Source organism: Centrocercus urophasianus, unplaced genomic scaffold (assembly GCF_019232065.1).
Source record: "Centrocercus urophasianus isolate 14NV4802_14NV808 unplaced genomic scaffold, USGS_Curo_1.0 seq_2, whole genome shotgun sequence".
In the NCBI taxonomy this organism is placed as follows: Eukaryota; Metazoa; Chordata; class Aves; order Galliformes; family Phasianidae; genus Centrocercus; species Centrocercus urophasianus.
Genome location: NW_024884755.1, coordinates 1,098,464 through 1,117,973, shown reverse-complemented (window position 1 = coordinate 1,117,973; position 19,510 = coordinate 1,098,464). Strand labels below are relative to the sequence as shown.

At 40.1% G+C, this 19,510-nt stretch overlaps 1 protein-coding gene across 4 annotated transcripts in view; it reads left to right on the top strand.

Annotated features, from left to right (window-relative positions):
- NFATC3 (nuclear factor of activated T cells 3) overlaps positions 1 to 19,510 on the top strand; it is a 60,339-nt gene that overhangs the window by 10,828 nt on the left and 30,001 nt on the right. For all 4 annotated transcript variants that reach the window (XM_042821287.1, XM_042821286.1, XM_042821288.1 and 1 more), the window contains exons 2-3: positions 4,174 to 5,305; positions 11,947 to 12,109. In XM_042821287.1, coding sequence (XP_042677221.1) covers positions 4,174 to 5,305; positions 11,947 to 12,109 — 1,295 coding nt within the window. The remainder of the gene's footprint in view (positions 1 to 4,173; positions 5,306 to 11,946; positions 12,110 to 19,510) is intronic.

Below are 19,510 nucleotides of genomic sequence, written 5' to 3'. Positions count from 1 at the left end.
TGTAAGACCTGGGTCGTGTTGCACTTGCTTAGTACCTTATGGCAACTCCTATTGTCTGAGCCTGTTTGTTTATGGGCTTACAAACCTAGGATAATAAAGTGGTTTGAATGTATTTGGCATGGGGCTCGTGTTCAGACATTTGATAGTAATTGACCTTCCTTCTGTGGAGAAATCTGGCACGTTGCACAGCTGCACATAAGTGTGTGCCAGTGCGTGGCTGAGCAGCGAGCAACTGGTGGGCAGCATGACTAGATCCGAATGTGCAGTCTGATGCAGCAAGTAGTGAGCAAAGTGCACTTCAGAAACAGTTGTTCTGGGTATTATTTCATTATATGCTCTGGTTACATTGAAGAGTAGTTAACAGCTTTGTCAGAGATGAGCCAGGGCTGTTGTAACATTGAATGGGAGCTGCTGTACACCAGCCTGCTTCCAGACTGTTGCAAATGTGTGCTCAGAATGACGGCCTGCCCGGCTCCTGTTGTTAAGGGGAGGCACAGGCACCTGATGTCGGATTGCATTGCAGGTCTGCAGCTTTATATAGCTGTTACACACTTCATGGATGTGGGAGATACGCTGCCTTTTATGTTCTCTGTGGTAAATGAGTTCTCAGCAGGGTGTGGAAAAGGGCTTTGCTGTGCTGCTAAAGACTCACCGGCTTCTGTGTGCTGGCAGCATTAAACGCCTCAGTAAGTTAAAGCAAAGCTGAGCTGCTTTCTGCATTGGCTACCAGAAAGACCTTCCTTCGTAAAACAAAATTAGTTTGACACGCTTTTGTTCATAACCACGTGGACTTCTTGTTTTGTTTCCCTGTCTTCTTTTTAAATGCTAACTGGAACAAATTACTCCTATAACTAAAGTTAAACTGATTGGTCTGTAGTTCTTCAGTACTCCTTAACCTTTTATTCAGTCCTGTTTTCTTTACTCTGCATTACTATTAATTTCGTTAATTTACTTAATTGACTTCATGAAGAGAAGACATTTAACCATCTGCCCTTTCAAGGTTGTGGCAGACTTCTGATACAGATGGCAGTGCTTTTGTTTAAATCCTTGTGTGTTGCTGTATCTGTCTACCTAGCATCTTGCCTCCATGTGTTTGTGGTATTTTTTTATGCTTTACTTTACTAATCTGATTTATTTTCTGTTTCTTGAATGGTTCTTTCATATTTTTTAAGGTTGAAGGCCTCACGGCTAGGCCAACTTGCATCTTGTCCCCATAGTGTTACTGGGATGCAGTAGGTCTCCTGTTAAGATTCCAGATGCCCATGACTCCGTTTTTGCTTTGGGCTGCTTTGTAACTCCATTTTGCCTTCTACTGCCTTTTGTGAGACTTCTGTGAATTTATTTATTCTCTGCTTTCCCGAAGCCCTGCATTGGAATTTTTTTTTCTGAGCCATTGTCTCCATTTTATGGATTGTCAGTCTTTCTCTCCTCACCCCCTTCCCCCTCCCCCCCCACTGGTTTCTTTTGCCCAAGCTGTATTTGTCTTTGTAGGCTGCCTTGTTCCTTCCATTTAGTTCGGGGGCCCATCCAGATCAAATTCTCCCTACAGTTAATATGACAGAAGAAAATTACTGGTAACTCATTCAGTAGAATTGATGAGACACACTGTAAAAGTCCCAGCGTTGTTGTTTGTATAAGCAGCTAACAGATTATTTTAACACATGGCTATGAGGGGAGAGTCAGAGGATGGTCCCAAACTGAGATAAAGCTGCCTGTTTATTGATGTTGTCCGAGAGCTGTTGATTGTAGACTTCAAAATACATTGTCTCCACAGCCATAAGCTGCTGCTGGGGGAGTGTTTGTTAGATTCATAGGCCTTACTCCTGGTTCCTGGCTTCCTGTTTGTGGAGTGTGCACATGGGATAACGGCAGCAGCTGTGCCAGGATCCTTGGAGGCAGTTTGTCACGGAGCAGGAGCTGCAAAGCTGGGTGCAGGAACGCGCCTGCTTTTCTTGTGCAGGCCTTCCCAGCCTGCACTGATGTTCCTGTGCTCTTCCACCTCAGCTCTGTGAAACGTGAATTCTGAGTGTACCTGTGTGTTTTGTAAACCCAGTGGCGCTGAAAGAGAAGCTGTCTTTAATATAGTAAGATTTCTTGATTATTTCTGCAAGATAAATAAATAAGGCTCTTTGCATTGCTGAGAGTTTTAACCCAGCAATGTACTGCTGCTGTTCCTAAAGCTGTTCATGACAGTAAATGGTTGTTCAACAGGACTGTTGATTTTTCTATAGCATTTTTAACGTTATTTCAGAATGTCTTTAACTGTGTGTTTTGTTTGTAACTTTCAAGTAGCTGGATAAATGCTTAGTAATTTAAGTCATCCTTTTGTCAGGATTGCCTTTTTTCTTTCTTGACCAGCTGTCCTAATACTAAATAAGGGAACAAAGACATCTGTGACCCTGCATATGAATATACCAGTAAATGTGGAAAATCTGTAACTAATTACTGCTTGCAGTTCATATTTTGTGATGGGAAACAGCATAAGATTATTTTTTTCCCCCCAAATTTTAAAAAAAATCTTCAGAGAAGATAAATGTAATTCTGACAGTGTTGCTAATTATGTGTGTGACAGGCATGATAGTCCCTTAGCAGTGTCGTGATGCTGTTAGTAAATGCTTATTTATAAAGCAGCACGTAATAGTTTTTGGTGCTCTTAAAACGTGTAGTAATAGTAATGGCATAGTTATATAAAAAGTGTTATGTATGACTGCAGTATTGCATGCAACATCACGCAGTACTGAATGTTACTCTTAAATGCGTTTTTGTGCCTCTTTCAGAATACAGTGTTACAGTCTGCTTTTTGGTAGCACTGTGCTCTGTCTCCACTTGAAAATGCTTTCTTCTTGTCTCTGAGGAGATGCTTTCTTGCTTTGTTCCTGAATAATGCCTCTTAGTTAATTTTATGCTGATTGCTCTGAATGAAACTCAGAATAGAATGACTTGATTAACATCCTACATTTTTTTTCATTATGGAGAAGGCTAAAATGCATGGCTTCCTGTCTGGGTACTTTATTTGATTGTGAGAATAAATTTATTTAAAACCATTTTCATTTTAAGTAGCAAGGCAGCAAACTGAGGGGCAGAGTTAAAACATTGGTTAGGGTAGATGTGTATCTTTTTAAATGAGCAGAAACTTCTGAGCTGTGTGAACAGAATTGGCTAGATGGATCTTTTGCTTGATGATAACTTCTAATGGATCTTGAAATCTGAAAAGATTGGGAAAGTGCTAATATCCTACTTGGGATCCCTTTCAGAAGAGAAAAGAAACAAATAGGAGTGGTCAGGAAATAAGGAAATAAGTCATTTCAAAGACAAGTATCTCATACTGGCATTTAATACTGAGAATCAGGGCAAGAGTTCCTGCTTTGGTTCTATGAGACAAAGCTGCTGAATCCATCACGATTGCATGCTTTTCTTTGGAATGTGTCCTGTGTTTTGGTTCAGTTTGTGAGATCTGAGGCTGTTCTGCATTGCCTTTTTTATGCTGGATAGCTTTCGCTCAAACTTTGTGAGACTTGAAAAAATGCTGTTGTGTGAGATGGGTGCTTACAGTTTTCTAGGAAGCCAAAAAGACCTTTGGAATGAGATTCTTTGTACTGTATTTAATAATATTTCTTGCTAGGCTTCTTCTGGTTAAATATTTGCAGCTATCTGTCATCTTCATTGAAGTTTGAGTCGGTGGAAGATACTTTCTGATGTTAAAGGAGACAAATATTACTCATGTCCTATTCTAGTGCTTGTAATTGTTGACTGGCGAGATTGCAGAAAGTGTCATATTTATTCATATTCATGTTAAGATGATCAAGCATCTGATTATGATAAAACAATTAGGAGGTGAATAAATTGAAAATAGTTATGAAAGATGATGATTGAGTTGAGCGTTTCATATTAGACACTGTCAAGATTTTAAACCCATGTTCTGTGTATATTACATATTCAGCTACTGAAGATGTGGATGAACTGCAGAATCTGATTGAAAGCAAGATTTACGAAAGAAAACTTGAGCTGTAGTCATGAATATGTAAATGGGAGGGATCTAAAATAATTAGCTTGATTTTTTGTGCCTACTATAATGAGATGTGTCTAAGGTGTTGAAAAGGTGTCTGGGAAACAAAAGGGTTTTGTGACATTTTTCAAGTAATTTACTCTGATTCAGTTCCTCTTCTTTTTCAGATCTTGAATCTGATGACTGTGCATCCATATACATCTTCAATGTAGACCAGCCATCATCTTCTGTAAATCAGCCAATTTGTATTCCTCGCCATGGACTGCAGTCTCACTCCTCTCCTCTGTCACCACCTACAAGACTTCAGAGTCATAAGAACTATGAAGGAACCGGTGAGGTACCAGAATCCAAATACAGTCCACTAGGTGGACCCAAACCCTTTGAGTGCCCCAGTATTCAGATTACTTCTATTTCACCTAACTGTCATCAAGGGATTGAAGCCAATGAAGATGAATTGCACACAAATGGCACAGAAAATGAGTATATGGAAAGGCCTTCACGGGACCATCTCTATCTTCCTCTTGAGCCATCATATAGGGAATCATCCCTTAGTCCAAGCCCTGCCAGCAGCATTTCCTCCAGAAGTTGGTTTTCAGATGCTTCCTCTTGTGAGTCCATTTCCCACGTTTATGATGATGTAGACTCAGAGCTAAATGAGGCAGCTGCTCGATTTACCCTTGGCTCCCCTCTGGCCTCTCCCGGTGGTTCTCCAAGAGGTCCTAATGATGAATCTTGGCAACAGCCTTATGGCTTTGGGCATGCCTTGTCACCTAGACAGTCTCCCTGTCATTCTCCTAGAACTAGCATTACGGATGAGAATTGGCTAAGCCCTAGACCAACATCAAGGCCCTCCTCAAGACCTACATCCCCCTGTGGGAAACGGCGACACTCCAGTGCTGAGATTTGCTATGCTGGTTCTCTCTCTCCTCACCATTCTCCTACTCCATCACCTGGTCATTCTCCCAGAGGAAGCATAACAGAAGACACATGGCTAAACACTTCCATCCATAACGTGCAAGGTCTTAATTCCGGCCTTTCACCATTTCAGTGTTGTACAGAGACTGATATTCCTCTTAAAACAAGAAAGACCTCAGAGGATCAGACTGCTACTTTGTCTGGAAAAATAGATATCTGCCCTGAAGAACAGGGTAACTTATCATCTTCCCTTGAAAATGCAGTAGATGACTGCTCTGGTTCTCAACATGCCTTGAAAAAAGATTTGCCCGGAGACCAATTTCTGTCTGTTCCTTCGCACTTTACTTGGAACAAACCAAAGCCTGGTCATACTCCTATATTTCGGTAAGTTGTAAGAAAATATGCAAGTCCTTCAGAAGGTTTCCTTCCAATGCATCCTATGTAGGCATGCTAATGTGCTTATATTTCTATGCTATACTGAGACCTCTAAAAGAAAACTTCTTTTTTAAATGAAATGTCTGCAGCTTTTGTGCATGCTTAGATTGTAAGCAGTTGGATCCATTCTGAACAGTTAGCATTTTAATACAAGTGAGGTGCATGGAAAAAGAGCATGGCCAGCAGGTTGAGGGATGTCATCCTCCCCCCTGCCCTGCCATGGTGGGACCACGTCTGGAGCACTGGGTCCAGTTGTGGTCTCCCCATTTCAAGAAAGACAGAGAAGTGCTGGAGAGGCTCCAGCTGAGGGCCACAAAGGTGATGGGGGCCTGGAGCATCTCCCTCATAAGGAAAGGTTTCATTTTTCCTGTGACTGTTCATCCTCCAGAAATGAGGGCTGAGAGGAGATCTTACCAAAGCTAATAAGTATCTAAAGGGCGGTAGTCAAATGGATGTGACTAGGCTTCTTTTGGTGGTGCTCTGTGACAGAACAAGGGGCAGCAGGCACAAGCTGGAGCATAGGAAGTTCCATACGAGCATGGGGAAAGACTTCTTTACTGTGAGAGTGACAGAGCACTGGGTGACAGAGGCTGCCTGAGGAGGTGATGGTCTCCTTCTTTGGAGATATTCAAACCTGCCTGGACACTTTCCTGTGTAACCTGCTGTAGGAAACCTGCTTTAGCAGCAGGGTTGGACTACAAGACCTCCAGAGGTCCCTTCCAGCCCCTACTATTCTGTGATTCTGAAAAGAAACCTGAATGCTCATGTTATAAAACTGTGACAACACAAAAGAGGTGGAGGTTTCATTTCATTATATTTTCACTTGCTTCTTTTGGGTTGATAGACTTCTACAAATTGGGGTAGAGAAAATAGATTTGCGTGTCATGCTGAAGGCCATCTAGAATTCTTTTAATAAAAGGAATTCCTTTTTGAGCTTTGGCTCCAAGGGTATTTTCTAACTGTGTGGTGCTGAGTTAATTGGGTTTTGTCCTTCTGTAGTTGTGTGCTTGCAGGATAATTTGTGGAGACTCAGTAGAAGGAACTAGTTCAGCTGGAGGAAGAATTCTCTCTCCCTCCTTCCCATTCTGTTATTTTTTTAGGTGAAGCAGGTCTGTGATCTCTGGGACCACAGAACTTCTGGGACCACTTGGCCACAGTGCAGTAGGTAGAGTAGAAATGAGAACTGAAGTCACATTGCTGCTGACTGGGTAGCTATTGCAATTACTCAGCTAAAAATTATCTGCTTCCTTCCTGAACCTTTTTGTTGCTCTGCTAGGTTTGAAACGCAAGAGGTAGAAGGGGCTGGGAGGTGAAGCTATCCTTCTGGTTTTGTGTAGGTGTTTTCTAATAATCTTAGGTTAGTGTATGTAAAAGTTATCCATATAAAAACATGCTGTAGGCTTAAATGTTGGTGTTCCCATACTGCTGTGTACTGATTTGAAAATAAGGGATTGAAATAATGTCATTCTGTAGTGGCAGTGCTTGAGATTAGTTCTTCAGGGATGTGGTAGATGGAGAGATGAATATAGTGAATGAAGCAATTTCTTAGCAGGGGGTAGGGGGAAAGCAAAAGCAAGAGCTAATGATTGACTTAACACAGAATGTCAGAATTTATTTAAAAGCTGGTACTTTTCAAAAATAAAAAATGGGTGTACGTGCAGAAGAAGGTAAAGACCAAATCTATTGACAAGTAAACTGAACAAAGCAAGCTGTGTACCTCTGCTGCCCAAAATACACCCTGAGTATTGAATTTGTGGAAATGGTTACGTTAGCAGCTGTATCCTCAGTGAAATGTTGAGCTATTTAGCATTTGTAGCCTGTTCCACTGGTGCAGTGAGCCTGCACGACTTCAGGATATTCAGGTGTTTCATTGTAAACTGTTTTGATTTTGATGCTCACGAAGTAGGGAAGCTCATTTAACTTCTGTTTTAGGAATAAAAATGAAACAGAGGGAAATCTCATTGAAGTAGTCTATGACAGCAAACAAAAGCAGGCACCTCAGTAGTCATAAGTTAGATACTAATTGCAATTCATGTGTTTATTATATATTACATGTAGGTAGCTCTGAACGTAATGTTTCCTGTTTATTTCCATGGAACCTGCATCAGATAGAAAGAGCGCAATAATACGATTGGATAGAGCAGATTCTCAGCTACAAAACATTATTTTTCAGCACAGTCACCACTATGAGGTGTGTGTTGTCACCAGTGATGAACAAGAGCCTGCATGTCACACTCATAAAAATGCACAGAATGTTGGTGGGAAGGTTCTATTGCCATATCACCAACATCCACCCCTGCTGTTGTGGGCCAACATATAAAATAGGGGTCATTACTTTCAGAGCAGTCCTTACGTGCACTGTATTGCATGATATTAATGGTAATATATCTTGCAAAATATTTAATAATAGATTGAAAAATTGCAGATAGACAGTTCGTAGGATATTAATGAGTCGTGCATTATTTTATTTAACCCCTGGAACAAATTGTGCTTTTGTGTCCTGGAAATAGGTATTAACAAGCAAAATCTTTGAAATACAATGTTAGTTTATTCTGTTGTGCCTCTCCTTGTGCAGTTGTTAGATTTGTAAATTGATTAAGAACAACTTCATGAACTGGCAGTTGTCTTCAGAATACTGTATCAAAATTTAATCTGAAGTGCTGTGAATTGAAGGGCTGCCACACAGCTTCTTTGTCCCAGTGGCGATGAACAGAAGGGCTTTGATGCATCTATTGGCAGTTCAGGACAGTTCTTTTTAGTGGTAGGTACTTCTCAGCAACTTGAGAGTATTTTACCCGCAATTATCTAGCAGTTACAGCTGAACACTAGGATTGCTGACAATGTTACCTACTTTTTCAGGAAAAGAATCTGTAACCGTAGTGGCAGATGGTGAAATACTTGCAGCAGGCAGTTCTGTCGTCTAAATATTTCTGTTGTTAGTCTGGAGAAGAGAGAGCAGTGGATTTATGTTGTATTTTTAGCATGACTATTGGGATGTGCATCTTTAATTGCTTTAGAAGAATAAATCTTTCAATGTGAGCTGACTGTAGGCGAACTTAGTCTGTGTGTAGTTATCCATCAGTTCGTTGTTACATGAGATAACGCCAGTTGTGCTGCGATAACAAAGCTTTAAAGTGAAACTGTTTGCAAATCACAGGCTTTCAGGGTAGATGCTCATTTAGGTGAGATGAGGAAGAGGAATTCGAACCTCTTGGATTTGTAATAAGGGAGGCTGTTGCTTTAGTGTCTACACACCATTAATGAATCCAAAGAAATTCACATAGAGTTTAATATATGACCTCTGTGCGATGCAGATGCTTCAGTTCTCTACTTTGTTCTGACGTGACAGAATATGGATTTTACTTGATGGCATGCTGTATCAATACTCTAAAGCATATTTAACTCTTGGTCTGCTAGTAGTAGAACAATTGAGATCCCAGGGTGTGTCTTTAAAATTTATTACTAGAATTTGTGATTACCGAGAAGCAGGAATATATTCATGCTGAGTTGCTAAAATGAGCTTTCATTCCACCTGCATTCAGCAACATTCTAGGCGTGGATGCCAACAGAGCATCAGGCTATACCTGAGCTAGTCGCACGTGTTTCAGCTGAGGGAGCAAGGTTAGCAGTTGCTGTCTGCCCAATGAATTTCCCAGGAAGACTGCTCCAAATGAAAGATAAACATTTTAAGGTTTGAACAGAATCGTGTTCTATGGCTGTAACTGGCTCCAGAACACTGCATGTAGGATAGAAGGAAAAATAAAGGGTAAGTCAAGTGCAAGTAGTCTTGTTTCTAGAGTTTGTTTCTTCCTGTGCGAGAGAGGCACAGCCCATGCTGAGCCCTGACTTCTGTGGGTTTGGAACATGAAATGTGGAAGTCGTGTGGTTGTCCTTTGGATGAACAAGAGGTGTTTGTTCAGTGCATGCAGCCAGAAGCAGTTTTGCATTAGAAATTGTGACTGCAGGTTAAGAAGGTGTTGACTGAATTAGTATTTGAACACTGAAGTGATTGTTTCAAGTGCAGTGGCTTCTGCTGCTGATCTAAAGGGTTCCTTCTTCTGAGTTTCCTATAATAGCAGCTGTTCCCTAAAGCCTTTAATCTTGATGTGATAGGAGTATGAGCTTTTGAAGACTAGCATTAATCAGATTATGAAATTCTCTTGGTATTACTGGTAGAATGTGTGCAGGTTTACAGAGTGGTGCTCCCTCAACAACATGCTGGGATTTGGTTTGAAGCAAATTCTGTATTCTGCTGCATGTAGAAGATCGATGTGACACAGCCTCTAAATCTTAATGCTGTGTCATTGGGAACTTTTTGAGGGTTTCCAGTCTTTGTTGTTTGCTTGTTTGAGTTGTTATATTTTTGGGATCTGCATATGCATGTGTGCTTGCTCCCTCCCTCCCTTTGATATTTTGTCTTTCAAAGAATGACAAAATCTAGACACTTGGTTATTTTCCTGTGTCCATGTTTGTTCTAGTATTCCAAATATTTTTTTCAGGAGATAATGGGACTCTGAGGCAGCTTGCGCTATAATTTTACTAGTTCATTGCAGAATTAACTTCTCTGAGAGGTGTGGAGTTGTCAATAGCAATGAATACATTTTCTTGAGAGAGTTTAACATAGAATTCTCAGTATAATGTCTCTCAGTAGTTGGTATGTTGTCTGTGGTGTGCATAGTATACCAAGCTCTCTTAGGGACTGTATCTGCTCACTATGCATACCAGCTATTTTGGCATAGGGTATTTGTTTATAGGAGAGAAAAATAGTTTTGAAAATAGTAAAGAAAAAATTCTTGCCTGCTAAAAAGAGTTTTTAAAGGAGTTTAGTATCTTCTAATCTTGACATTTTCTTTCCTTTTTCAGACTGAAGACTTGAGTCCAGTTCTTCAATAGCTATAAAAGTGAATGGAAAGGTCTAGTTGATAGCCAGTAATAGCATTTAGGCAGTACACATTGGCCTATGGTAAGTAACTGGAAGGACTGGGCTTATACTGCATTCCTCTGTTTCCTCTTTTATTGCTGACATCACCGGTCTTCTTCCTACCCAGTAAATACTATTGCTGTGGAAGGACCAGTCCTCAGAGCTGCATGCTGGGAGAAGAAGAGTCTTTGCTATACACTGAGTGCTCATGGACGTGATTTACTGCTCACGTTTCTTCCTTTCAGTAAGAAGAAAGGGAAGTACTCCTGCTCCCCTTGACTCCCGAATGGGACTTCAGGAGATGAGGTTTAATTTACCAGGTGAGCTCTCTCCTGAAGTGCATTAGAAGTACTGCATGAAGCAGCAGGTCAACAGGCTTGTAGGTTATCCTGCCATGGGAGGATGACAGCAAGTGGTGCCTTTTCTTCTCCCCCTTTTTTGTGCCTAGTGACAGTGATGTTTGCAGTAAAAGGTGGATGTATGCTGCTGCAGGCTGAGCCCAAGTCCATCCAGGTACTTACTGGACAGAATTTTTTTTTCCTCCCCTTCAATCTAAATGTTATCTCCTTTTCCAACTGTGGGTATGTTTATGAGTTGTAGCTGAATTCTGCAGAGGGTAACATTTGTCTGTTATGCATCTGCAGCTATTTGTGTTTGTGAAAATGTGCATGGTTTTGGATAGGTGGGGAGGCTTTTCCTGTCTCGCTGTGAAGGAGAAATGAAAATGAGCTTTCTCAGGCAGTGATACAAAGCAGTATCTGTCCGTCTCTTTAGAACCTACTTTGCTTTCCCTATTGGTCAAAGCATGGTAATAAGAAAAATTTAATTTTTCTTGTGTATGTTCTTATGTGATACACAACACTATAAATGTTCACTTGTAAATGTTTATGAATTAATCTGCTCTCCCAGGTAATTACTGACTTGAATCTGGCTGTTCTTATCAGAATAAGCATGTGAATTCATAAAGGTAAATGATAGGTATGAAAAAACTGACGATGTTACATGCCTTGTTTTCCTTTGAGGTTCTTCCATGTTACTTTGCTGCAATTTTTTTAATTTTATTTTTTCTCCTTCCCTGGAGCAACATTGCTACTGGATGTAAGGGTACAAACTGTGGACAAATAAAGCAGGCACTTCAAGGTGGCCATTGCAGTAAGTCTTTATGCTTAGGTAGGACTACTGGTCTTGAAAAATTGAACCATCATATAGTGTTTGTTTTCATGATAGTTAGCAAGGTGCTGTGCTTACCAATCTTAACAAAGCAAAAAATATTTGAAGAGAATAATGAAGACAGTTGAAAATGAGATACAGGTTGTTTCCTCTCACACCACTTGAACTTGCTTGTTGGTACCCATGAGGATAAAAATTAATAGCATTAAGGAACAGCACTGGTAATGTGAGGCAGGGAGTCATACAGTATCTTTCTTCTAATCAGGCGTTGGAAGAAAGAAATACAGCACTAACAATCCCTAAATGTTTAACTGAAGATTTTAATGCTTCAGTAAATTTGGGGAATTTTCAAGTAATAGCATTAGGCTAATAGCTGTTCTTGTTTGGTAACCATTTGTTAGGAAAGTGAATCATGATATTTTATACACATGTTGTTTTGATACCATGCTGGCCAAATGTCATGCTTCATTTAACCATAGTGTTCATCTCTTGACTGCAGCACATCTTCGTTGCCACCTCTTGACTGGCCTTTACCAAGTCATTATGGGCAGTGTGAACTGAAAATAGAAGTCCAGCCTAAAACTCATCACAGAGCTCACTATGAAACAGAAGGAAGCAGAGGAGCTGTAAAAGCGTCTACTGGAGGACACCCTGTAGTGAAGGTAGGATGTCTGGCTTTCTTGAATCCAAGATAACTTTTTCTCTTAAGTACAGTTACTGGCATTTATGATGCTGTGGATTGTTGCCTTCTGTGAAGCTCGTATTCCTTCCTGGGTAAGATTCTCCTCTAGCTGTAACCTGTGCAATGTAAGAGTTAGCTTAGATTTGGACTGTTTATCTGTAACAGCAAGACTTGTTCCCCTCCTCCCCCGCCTTCTGTTTTGTCATTGTTTCCATTGTCTTAACTGAATCGAGCAAGTTTTATTGTCCCTTAGAACAGTTTGTTTTTTTCAGTAGTGAAACTCATGTAGATACAGCAATGCAGACAGCAGTTCTCTGACTGAGAGGGTGGTGATGCACTACCTGTTTTGATACCCAGTACTGGCCATTAACAGCTGTTGATGAGCTGTTTTGACTGGCTTCTTCCTTACTGCTAAATGTTCCAAATGCTGAAGACATCTGAAGCATAGTACTTGTATGCTTCACAAATGCCAACCAAATGTTGCTGAGATCAGAGTTAGATGTAAGGTCCTGATAAATTTGGCTTGGGTTTCATATGAAAGTTCTGGCATAGTGATCTTTGAAGGGCAGAATGCATGGGCGTTTGATGTTGCGACTACAAGTAGGTACGGTGCTCAAGCTGAGATGTCTCCCCGTGAGGTGACGTGTGTACATGTCTCAGTGCTGAGCAGACTTCAGGATTAGTTTACCAGTACTTGATTCTCTCAAGCTCTGAAGCTATGCAATATAAACAAAGGTGTACCAGCAGAAATTAAATCTGTTGGACTGACTGTTTTCTTGCAGTCTCCAAGCCCTTTGTCTAATGCAGTTCTTGAAGACTGACACTTAGTCATGTTCTTTGGGCTACATTCCCAACTTTGTTTCTTATGATAGCTTACCTTGATTTTTTTTTTTAATTTAATTTTATTTTTTAATTTTTCCTCTTTTCTTCTTCATCTTCCTGTAGACTTTTTCATCTGTACCTTTCCTTGCTCTTTCTCTCCAAAAAAAGACCGGATCTTGTCATCACATCTTTTCTTCCTGGAGTGTCTTTCATCACTCTTATCTTCTGCCATTCCTTCATTTCCATTCTTACTGTGAGCTTTTCAGCCAGCTTTCGTTTTCCCTGTGGAGTTCCTCAGTGTTTTCCTCCTAGTGATGATACCATGACCCAACCAGCTCAAACCTCCTGTTGGCAGACATGCTCGATTTCATAGTGCAGTAGAGACAACAGTCAGGTGCTCAGCAGGGATGTCTGTTCTGTGTGCTAGAGAAAAGAGAGGATGCCTGAGCTAGGCTGGAATCTGAAAGAGGTTAACTGGGGACATTTCTTTTTGTGGAGCATCGCGTTGTTTTAGTCAGTGGAGGACAAGTAGACACAACTTTCACATGCCAAGGTAGCTGGCACTGGCATTCAATACATTGTTAGTAAGAAGACAATCTTGGGAGATTGCAGTTGACAAAATAAGTCTCTGCTGAGCTTTTGGAAGCTATATATTTATTTATTTCTTCTCCCCTGGTGCTTGTGTCCTGCGCTTCTATTTGTGTTAAGGGAACCAGTTTTGCTGATGTTTTCCAGACTTAACAGATACCCATGGGGTTTCTTTTGTTCACAGTACTATTGGATGCTTCTGTAGCAGTGCTTAGACCTAAGTCAGAAAACAACAACTCTGTAACCTATGTGATTTATTGTTGTCAAAGGTATTTATTCATGTAAGGATTGTGAAATACCTTGCCATGACAAGAATGCTGTCTTAAAAAAGGGCATAGTATTTATAGTTGTTTCACAGTCTTGTGCTTAAACATGTGCATTGTGCTGTGCTGCTCTAAAGTAAAATGAACACAAATTCAGATCAATATTCAGTTTTGCAGTTTGGTCTCTTCCGGCTGGATTAGAAATTGTTGTTCTTGATGGGAAAGAGGAAATTGTTATGAAACAAAACAAGGATTTGAATTAACTTTTCACTCATTGCTGGTAAAAAAAAACAGTACGCTAAGGGCCAAGTTTGGTGAAAAGTAAATACTATTGTGTGCAGACACAAACCATCTAAATGCAAAGATGCAGTCTTTTCTTGCTCTTACGGAAGTTTACTGCACAACTTCAGTTCAAGATATGTGTTACAATTTGACTTTTTTTGTGCTCTTGGCCTTATACCACTTAGATCCATGTGTGTGATCACTGCAACAGCGTACTGGGCATTTTCTTGTGTTACGTGTCTATAAGTTAAGCAGGTCAGAGATGAGGAAGGATATGGGTGCTTGAAGGCTCTTTCTTGCTTCAAACTTTTTGTTGCTTTTGAATTAAGAGCATATGCAAAGAGCACTTAATTTCCTAACTATGAAGCCTCTAGTTCTGCATGTACAGTTGATATGTTATTTAAAATAAAGATTTTAAGATGTTGCGTAGCTTCAAGCCATTAATCTATTAGCACATGTCATTAATCTATTACTAATACTGTACTATACCAGTTGCTAGGAAACTAAGCTTCTGACAAATTTGGCATCATCTCTTGTGAGTACATTTAATCAGCTTATTTCCAAATGTGAGGAAATGAAATGAGTTGAGCATCGTGCTTTGTTGTGTAAGTTCATTGACTTTAAGGAAGTAATTCTGTAATGCAGTTGTCTTATATTCAGCTTTTTAGTGGCAAAAGTTCCTAAATAGCAGATAACTGTTGCTTTAATCTCTGCTTGCCTGAGGGTATGTTTCAGCTAGTCCGTGTAATTTGGCATTACTTACTTTACCTGAGTAGAAAAATCCGTGAGATTTTTCTCCCTGTCAGTTTTCACAGGGAGGAAATAAATATCTTGGCAGCAGGGCTAGCAAGGGGAAAGGTGACATTTTGAAATTGTCATGCAAATTGTGTGACGATTTTGTAATGCATAATCAGGAGACAAAAGCAGCCTCTGAGAGCCTCTGCCTTCACCTAACTCAGTAGATTAGTGTTTTACATATCTAAGAAGCCTTCTGACCAAATAGCTGCTGCATTTTGTCTGAATCTTGTATGAATGATCATAATGCCTTCTCACTCTTGCCCCAGATCATACATACATAATAACCTGTTTGCTCTACAGTTTACTAGAATGAGATTTTTCTGTTATCTAAAGCGGTTCAGGCTTTTCACGAGTCCTCATGTGTGTGATTTAGAGCATTTCAGGATGGACAGAAACACATCTCAGGATCTCTCAGGAATAGTTTCTCTTTTTTTAGCTTCCTGTTCTAAAATTATTTATTAAATAAAACAAAACAAAACAAAAAAAAAAAAAAAAACAAACCACACACACAAAAAAAAAACACACACAAAAAAACCACTTTCTGTTGTGCACAACAAATATTTTCATGTTTTGTTCTGTTCGTCTTGAGGAAGGTGATCTCTGACCTGGCAGTCAGTGTAGAAGGGGCTTTTGAGCTCCTCGTTCTCTATGCAAGTAGTGTGTCCTGTGGCAAGGTGCTCCCACAGTGGGGATGAGTTGTAGGTGTGAGCAATGATAAGAGGAACTTTCATCTCAAATGATGGCATATCTGCAACAGGTGTTGTGTAGGTTCCACTCATGGGTTGTGTCTCATATATGCAATGTAAATCTGGGGCAGTGGTAGATATTAGGAAATTGCTTGAACTATATGTGTCTTTTTCAGCCGTAACACTTAAGGGGTAGAATCTTTCATTAGTTACTCTGCCATGTGCAGAGCTCTTACAATAGTTGTATCTGCCAGAACAGAGGAGGGGGAGCATCATGTGAAATTTGTATGTACTCAGCAGTGTTACAGTTGAGGAAAGATGTTGGATTAAAAATTAAAGTATTGAAGAAAAAGTGGTGTATGCAGTTGTAGTCGCAGAAACTTCTTACCTGAGGCCTGTGAAGGAGGGACTGAATGTCAGCTCTGTTTAATATGGTCACAGAGCATGAGGGGCATGACTGAGGAGCTGCAAGAGGAGAAAAAATATACTGATTTTTGAACGACATGATAAGTTCTGAACCAGAAGGGTGTCCTCTGAAAGCCTGTCGAACTCTGCCTGAATGCATGTATGCTGTAACTGTAACCTACATGGAAGGATCTGACTGAGAAATGTCAGAGATGGTCAAAGAAGTTAATGAAAGATCATATAAATGAGCGTTTGCTTCCTGGCCTGTAATTCTGTGCTGTCACTTTTTTCCAAGCGTTCTTTGCAACCAGTTCATGTAACTTCTTGAGCAACAGGCGTTATATCAGGATTCTCCCTGTTGTTCTCACAGCCCAATAAACAGCATGGTTTTTTTGTGTGTCTCATGACCTTTCCCATTCCTTCTGTCTTCATTTTTTTCAATTCTAATGCTTTTTTATTTGTCCTGAATTCTTCCCCTTACTTGTACATCACCAGAAGACAGGTTGCAGCCCAGCTCTAATTGTTCAGTATTGTTTGGTAACAGTAACCTGCAAATATATGTAGAAGGGAGAAGGTAAGTAAGTGTCAACCTGTGTGAATCATGTAACTGGCTGTATTGGATAAAGCAGTGACCTTTGGATGAGATTCTAGACATGAATATATTTCTAAGAACAGATATACATGGCTATATAAACATCTGCTCTAGAATCCCCCAGATAGATAGCAAAATTACACTGATGCATCTAATGTATGTTTGAATACTCAATCTAGAAAATGCTTGAATATGAAAAAAAAAAGTACTGTGGCATACTGGATCAGTAATGGCAGTTGTCTGGTTTTTGTGTGGTGTGGTTACTAAGATGTGGAAAGGTAACCATCATTTTTTCCCAAAGCCAGGTCATGCTTTTTCTATAAGTTACATAGGCTTTCCCTGAAAGGCTTATCTGGAAAACTGTCCATCGCATAATTTGGCACTGGAATTTGGAAGACCAGAAATAATGCTATTTTTTGGGTAGCATAGAGCAAACTGAACACAGCATGTATTGTGATGGCTGGTTTGATGTAGCTAGCAGTTTTGCAGTGTGTGAAGTTGAGTGTCCATTGGAGGACCACAGAGATGATAAGGGACCTGGAGCATTTCCCCTGTGAGGAAAGGCTGAGTGACCTGGGTCTGTTCAGCCTTGAGAAAAGAAGACCGAGAGGTGATCTTATTAGTGTTTATAAATATCTTAAGTGTGGGAGTCAAAAGGACATGGCCAACCTCTTTCCTGCGGGCTGTGGGGGCAGGGCAAGGGGAAGTGGCCATAAAATTGAGCATAGGAAGTTCTGCACCAATATGCAAAGGAACTTCAGAGTGAAGGTGATGGAGCACTGGCACAGGCTGCCCAGGGGGGTTGTGGATTCTCCTTTGGAAATACTCAAGACTTTCCTGGACTCCTACCTGTGCGCCCTGCAGTAGGAGGCCTGCTTTGCAGGGGGTTGGTCTCGATGATTTATAGGGGTCACTTCCAGCCCCTACAATTCTGTGATTCTACTGCTGTTTTAACTATGAGTTGCTTTCCTTTCTTTAGTAGCATAGAACGGCACAAGAGTCAGAGCTGAAAAATACTCTTCAAAACATGCTTGAAATTCGTATTAAAATACTTTCAAATTATCTGCAAGCAGCGAGTGTGTGTGAAATTTCAGAAACAGAAAATCTAGCTTTTTAAACCTTGAAGGATGTTCAGTACATTGTATGATTATATGGTAATATGCCAGTAATGCACTGGCAGTTTTGTTTTGGTCCTTTGCAGGACTCATTCGTCTTTGTGATGACCTTCAGAATGCTTTTAATCTGGACTTGTGCCGCAGCCTAGTAGTTTATTAACTTTTGCTCTTTCATACTTCATTATTTCTAATTTATCTATTCTGAATCCCAGAGGTCTGTATTATTATAACATCTTTAAGTTAGTCTACTCAACAAATTTGTTAGCAAACAAGGAAGGAGGACTCTTCTGATGTGCATGCTATTCCTTCCTACATCAAATAATCAGCTGATTGATAATAGTACCACAATTCAGGAAGAAGAAGTAGATGTTTTGTTCTAACATTTAATTTTAAAACCAGGAATTTAACTTCTTGTAACATTAAAAGCTTTGTGGACTCAGAATGAAATTTAAAAAATAACCTATTCCCATGCACTAAGTGTTTCTGAGCTGGTGCTTGGGGTATTGTCAGAGAAATCTGAATGGAGTTCCTTTGCAATGAATGCCTCCCATTTCATGTGAACAGTCCACAGGAGATCGTAGGTGAGCCCTTTCTGCACCTCTGCAAGGCCAACGAGGTGATGATTGTAGTCACTGATATTTTTTTTCAGTAGTTTCCCTGAACTAATTTCTTGGTTTTGTACATATAGGTCAGTTCAAGCTTTTCAAAATGCCACTGTTGATAAATGTCTGGAAATTGCACCACCAGTGTTAGTCGTTCTGTTGCTTTGGTGCTTCTTGGGTATTGTTAGCCAGAGTATGCCAAGCTTGTTAGTCCCATCTCCATTGTCTCCAAGGACAAAATATCTCAGAGGCTTTTTTTTTTCCCTATGATATTATTGTGGGGAGCTCTGGCAGGTTTTGTTTGGTAAACAGCTGTTTGAAAGTAAAGTAAAACTTGCGTAGTAAAAGTTCCTTTCTTCTAGGGTTGTTTAGATATCATGGTGAATTATTCCATGTCTTTATTTATACAGTTGTAGAAAGTAAAAATACCTAATGCAAGAAAACAGCTTTGTTTTTCCTTTCCCTTTTGCCTTCATATAATTGGACCTTTTCTCCTCTGTTGACCTTACTGTGTAACTTTAGGGTTGCTCTAAGGAATAAGACACCACTGCAATGCATCCAGCTGTCATGAGACCATTAAGGAAGAAATAACTAGTTATTTTGATCTTGATGATTGAAAATGTCTCATTAACATATTCTCTTTTTACTTGGTAAAAATTGCAAACTATTGACCTGCATGAGTTTACTGTGTGCAGTGTAGTTAATGAGGCTGGAACTGCTTTGGCGTGAGGCTCTTCTGGCTTATCCTGTTGTGACCTTCAGTCTTTAGCCTTCCAGCTTTAGTTTAACTTACGCATGCACTGACCTTTGCTATGGAAACGATATAGAAACACAAAAGCAACTTGGCTGAGTTTCCTCTGCAAAGCAGTGGGTGGTGTATCAGTATTCTGTTACAAAGGAGGGTTTCTAGAGGTCAGTAGTGACAGTACACAGTAACTTATTAGCTGGCTGCAGCGCACTGCTGGCTACTCCTGGGAAAGTGGTATATTTTTTTAAAAATAATGTTTTTTTGTAGCACACAGCTGTAGGATTGTGTGCGTTCCAACATTTATTCCATTGATGTGCATGGGGAGAAAAACAAACAAAAAGTTTGGTTTTGTTAGTCTTTCTGTGAATGACCCGTGACTGAAGCTCACGTAGGCTGATATCGTAGCAATTTATTGTAATGGATCTTCATCATAGCAGTTCTGCAGCACTGACCAGAAGTTTGTAAAACAGGTTAGTTTTG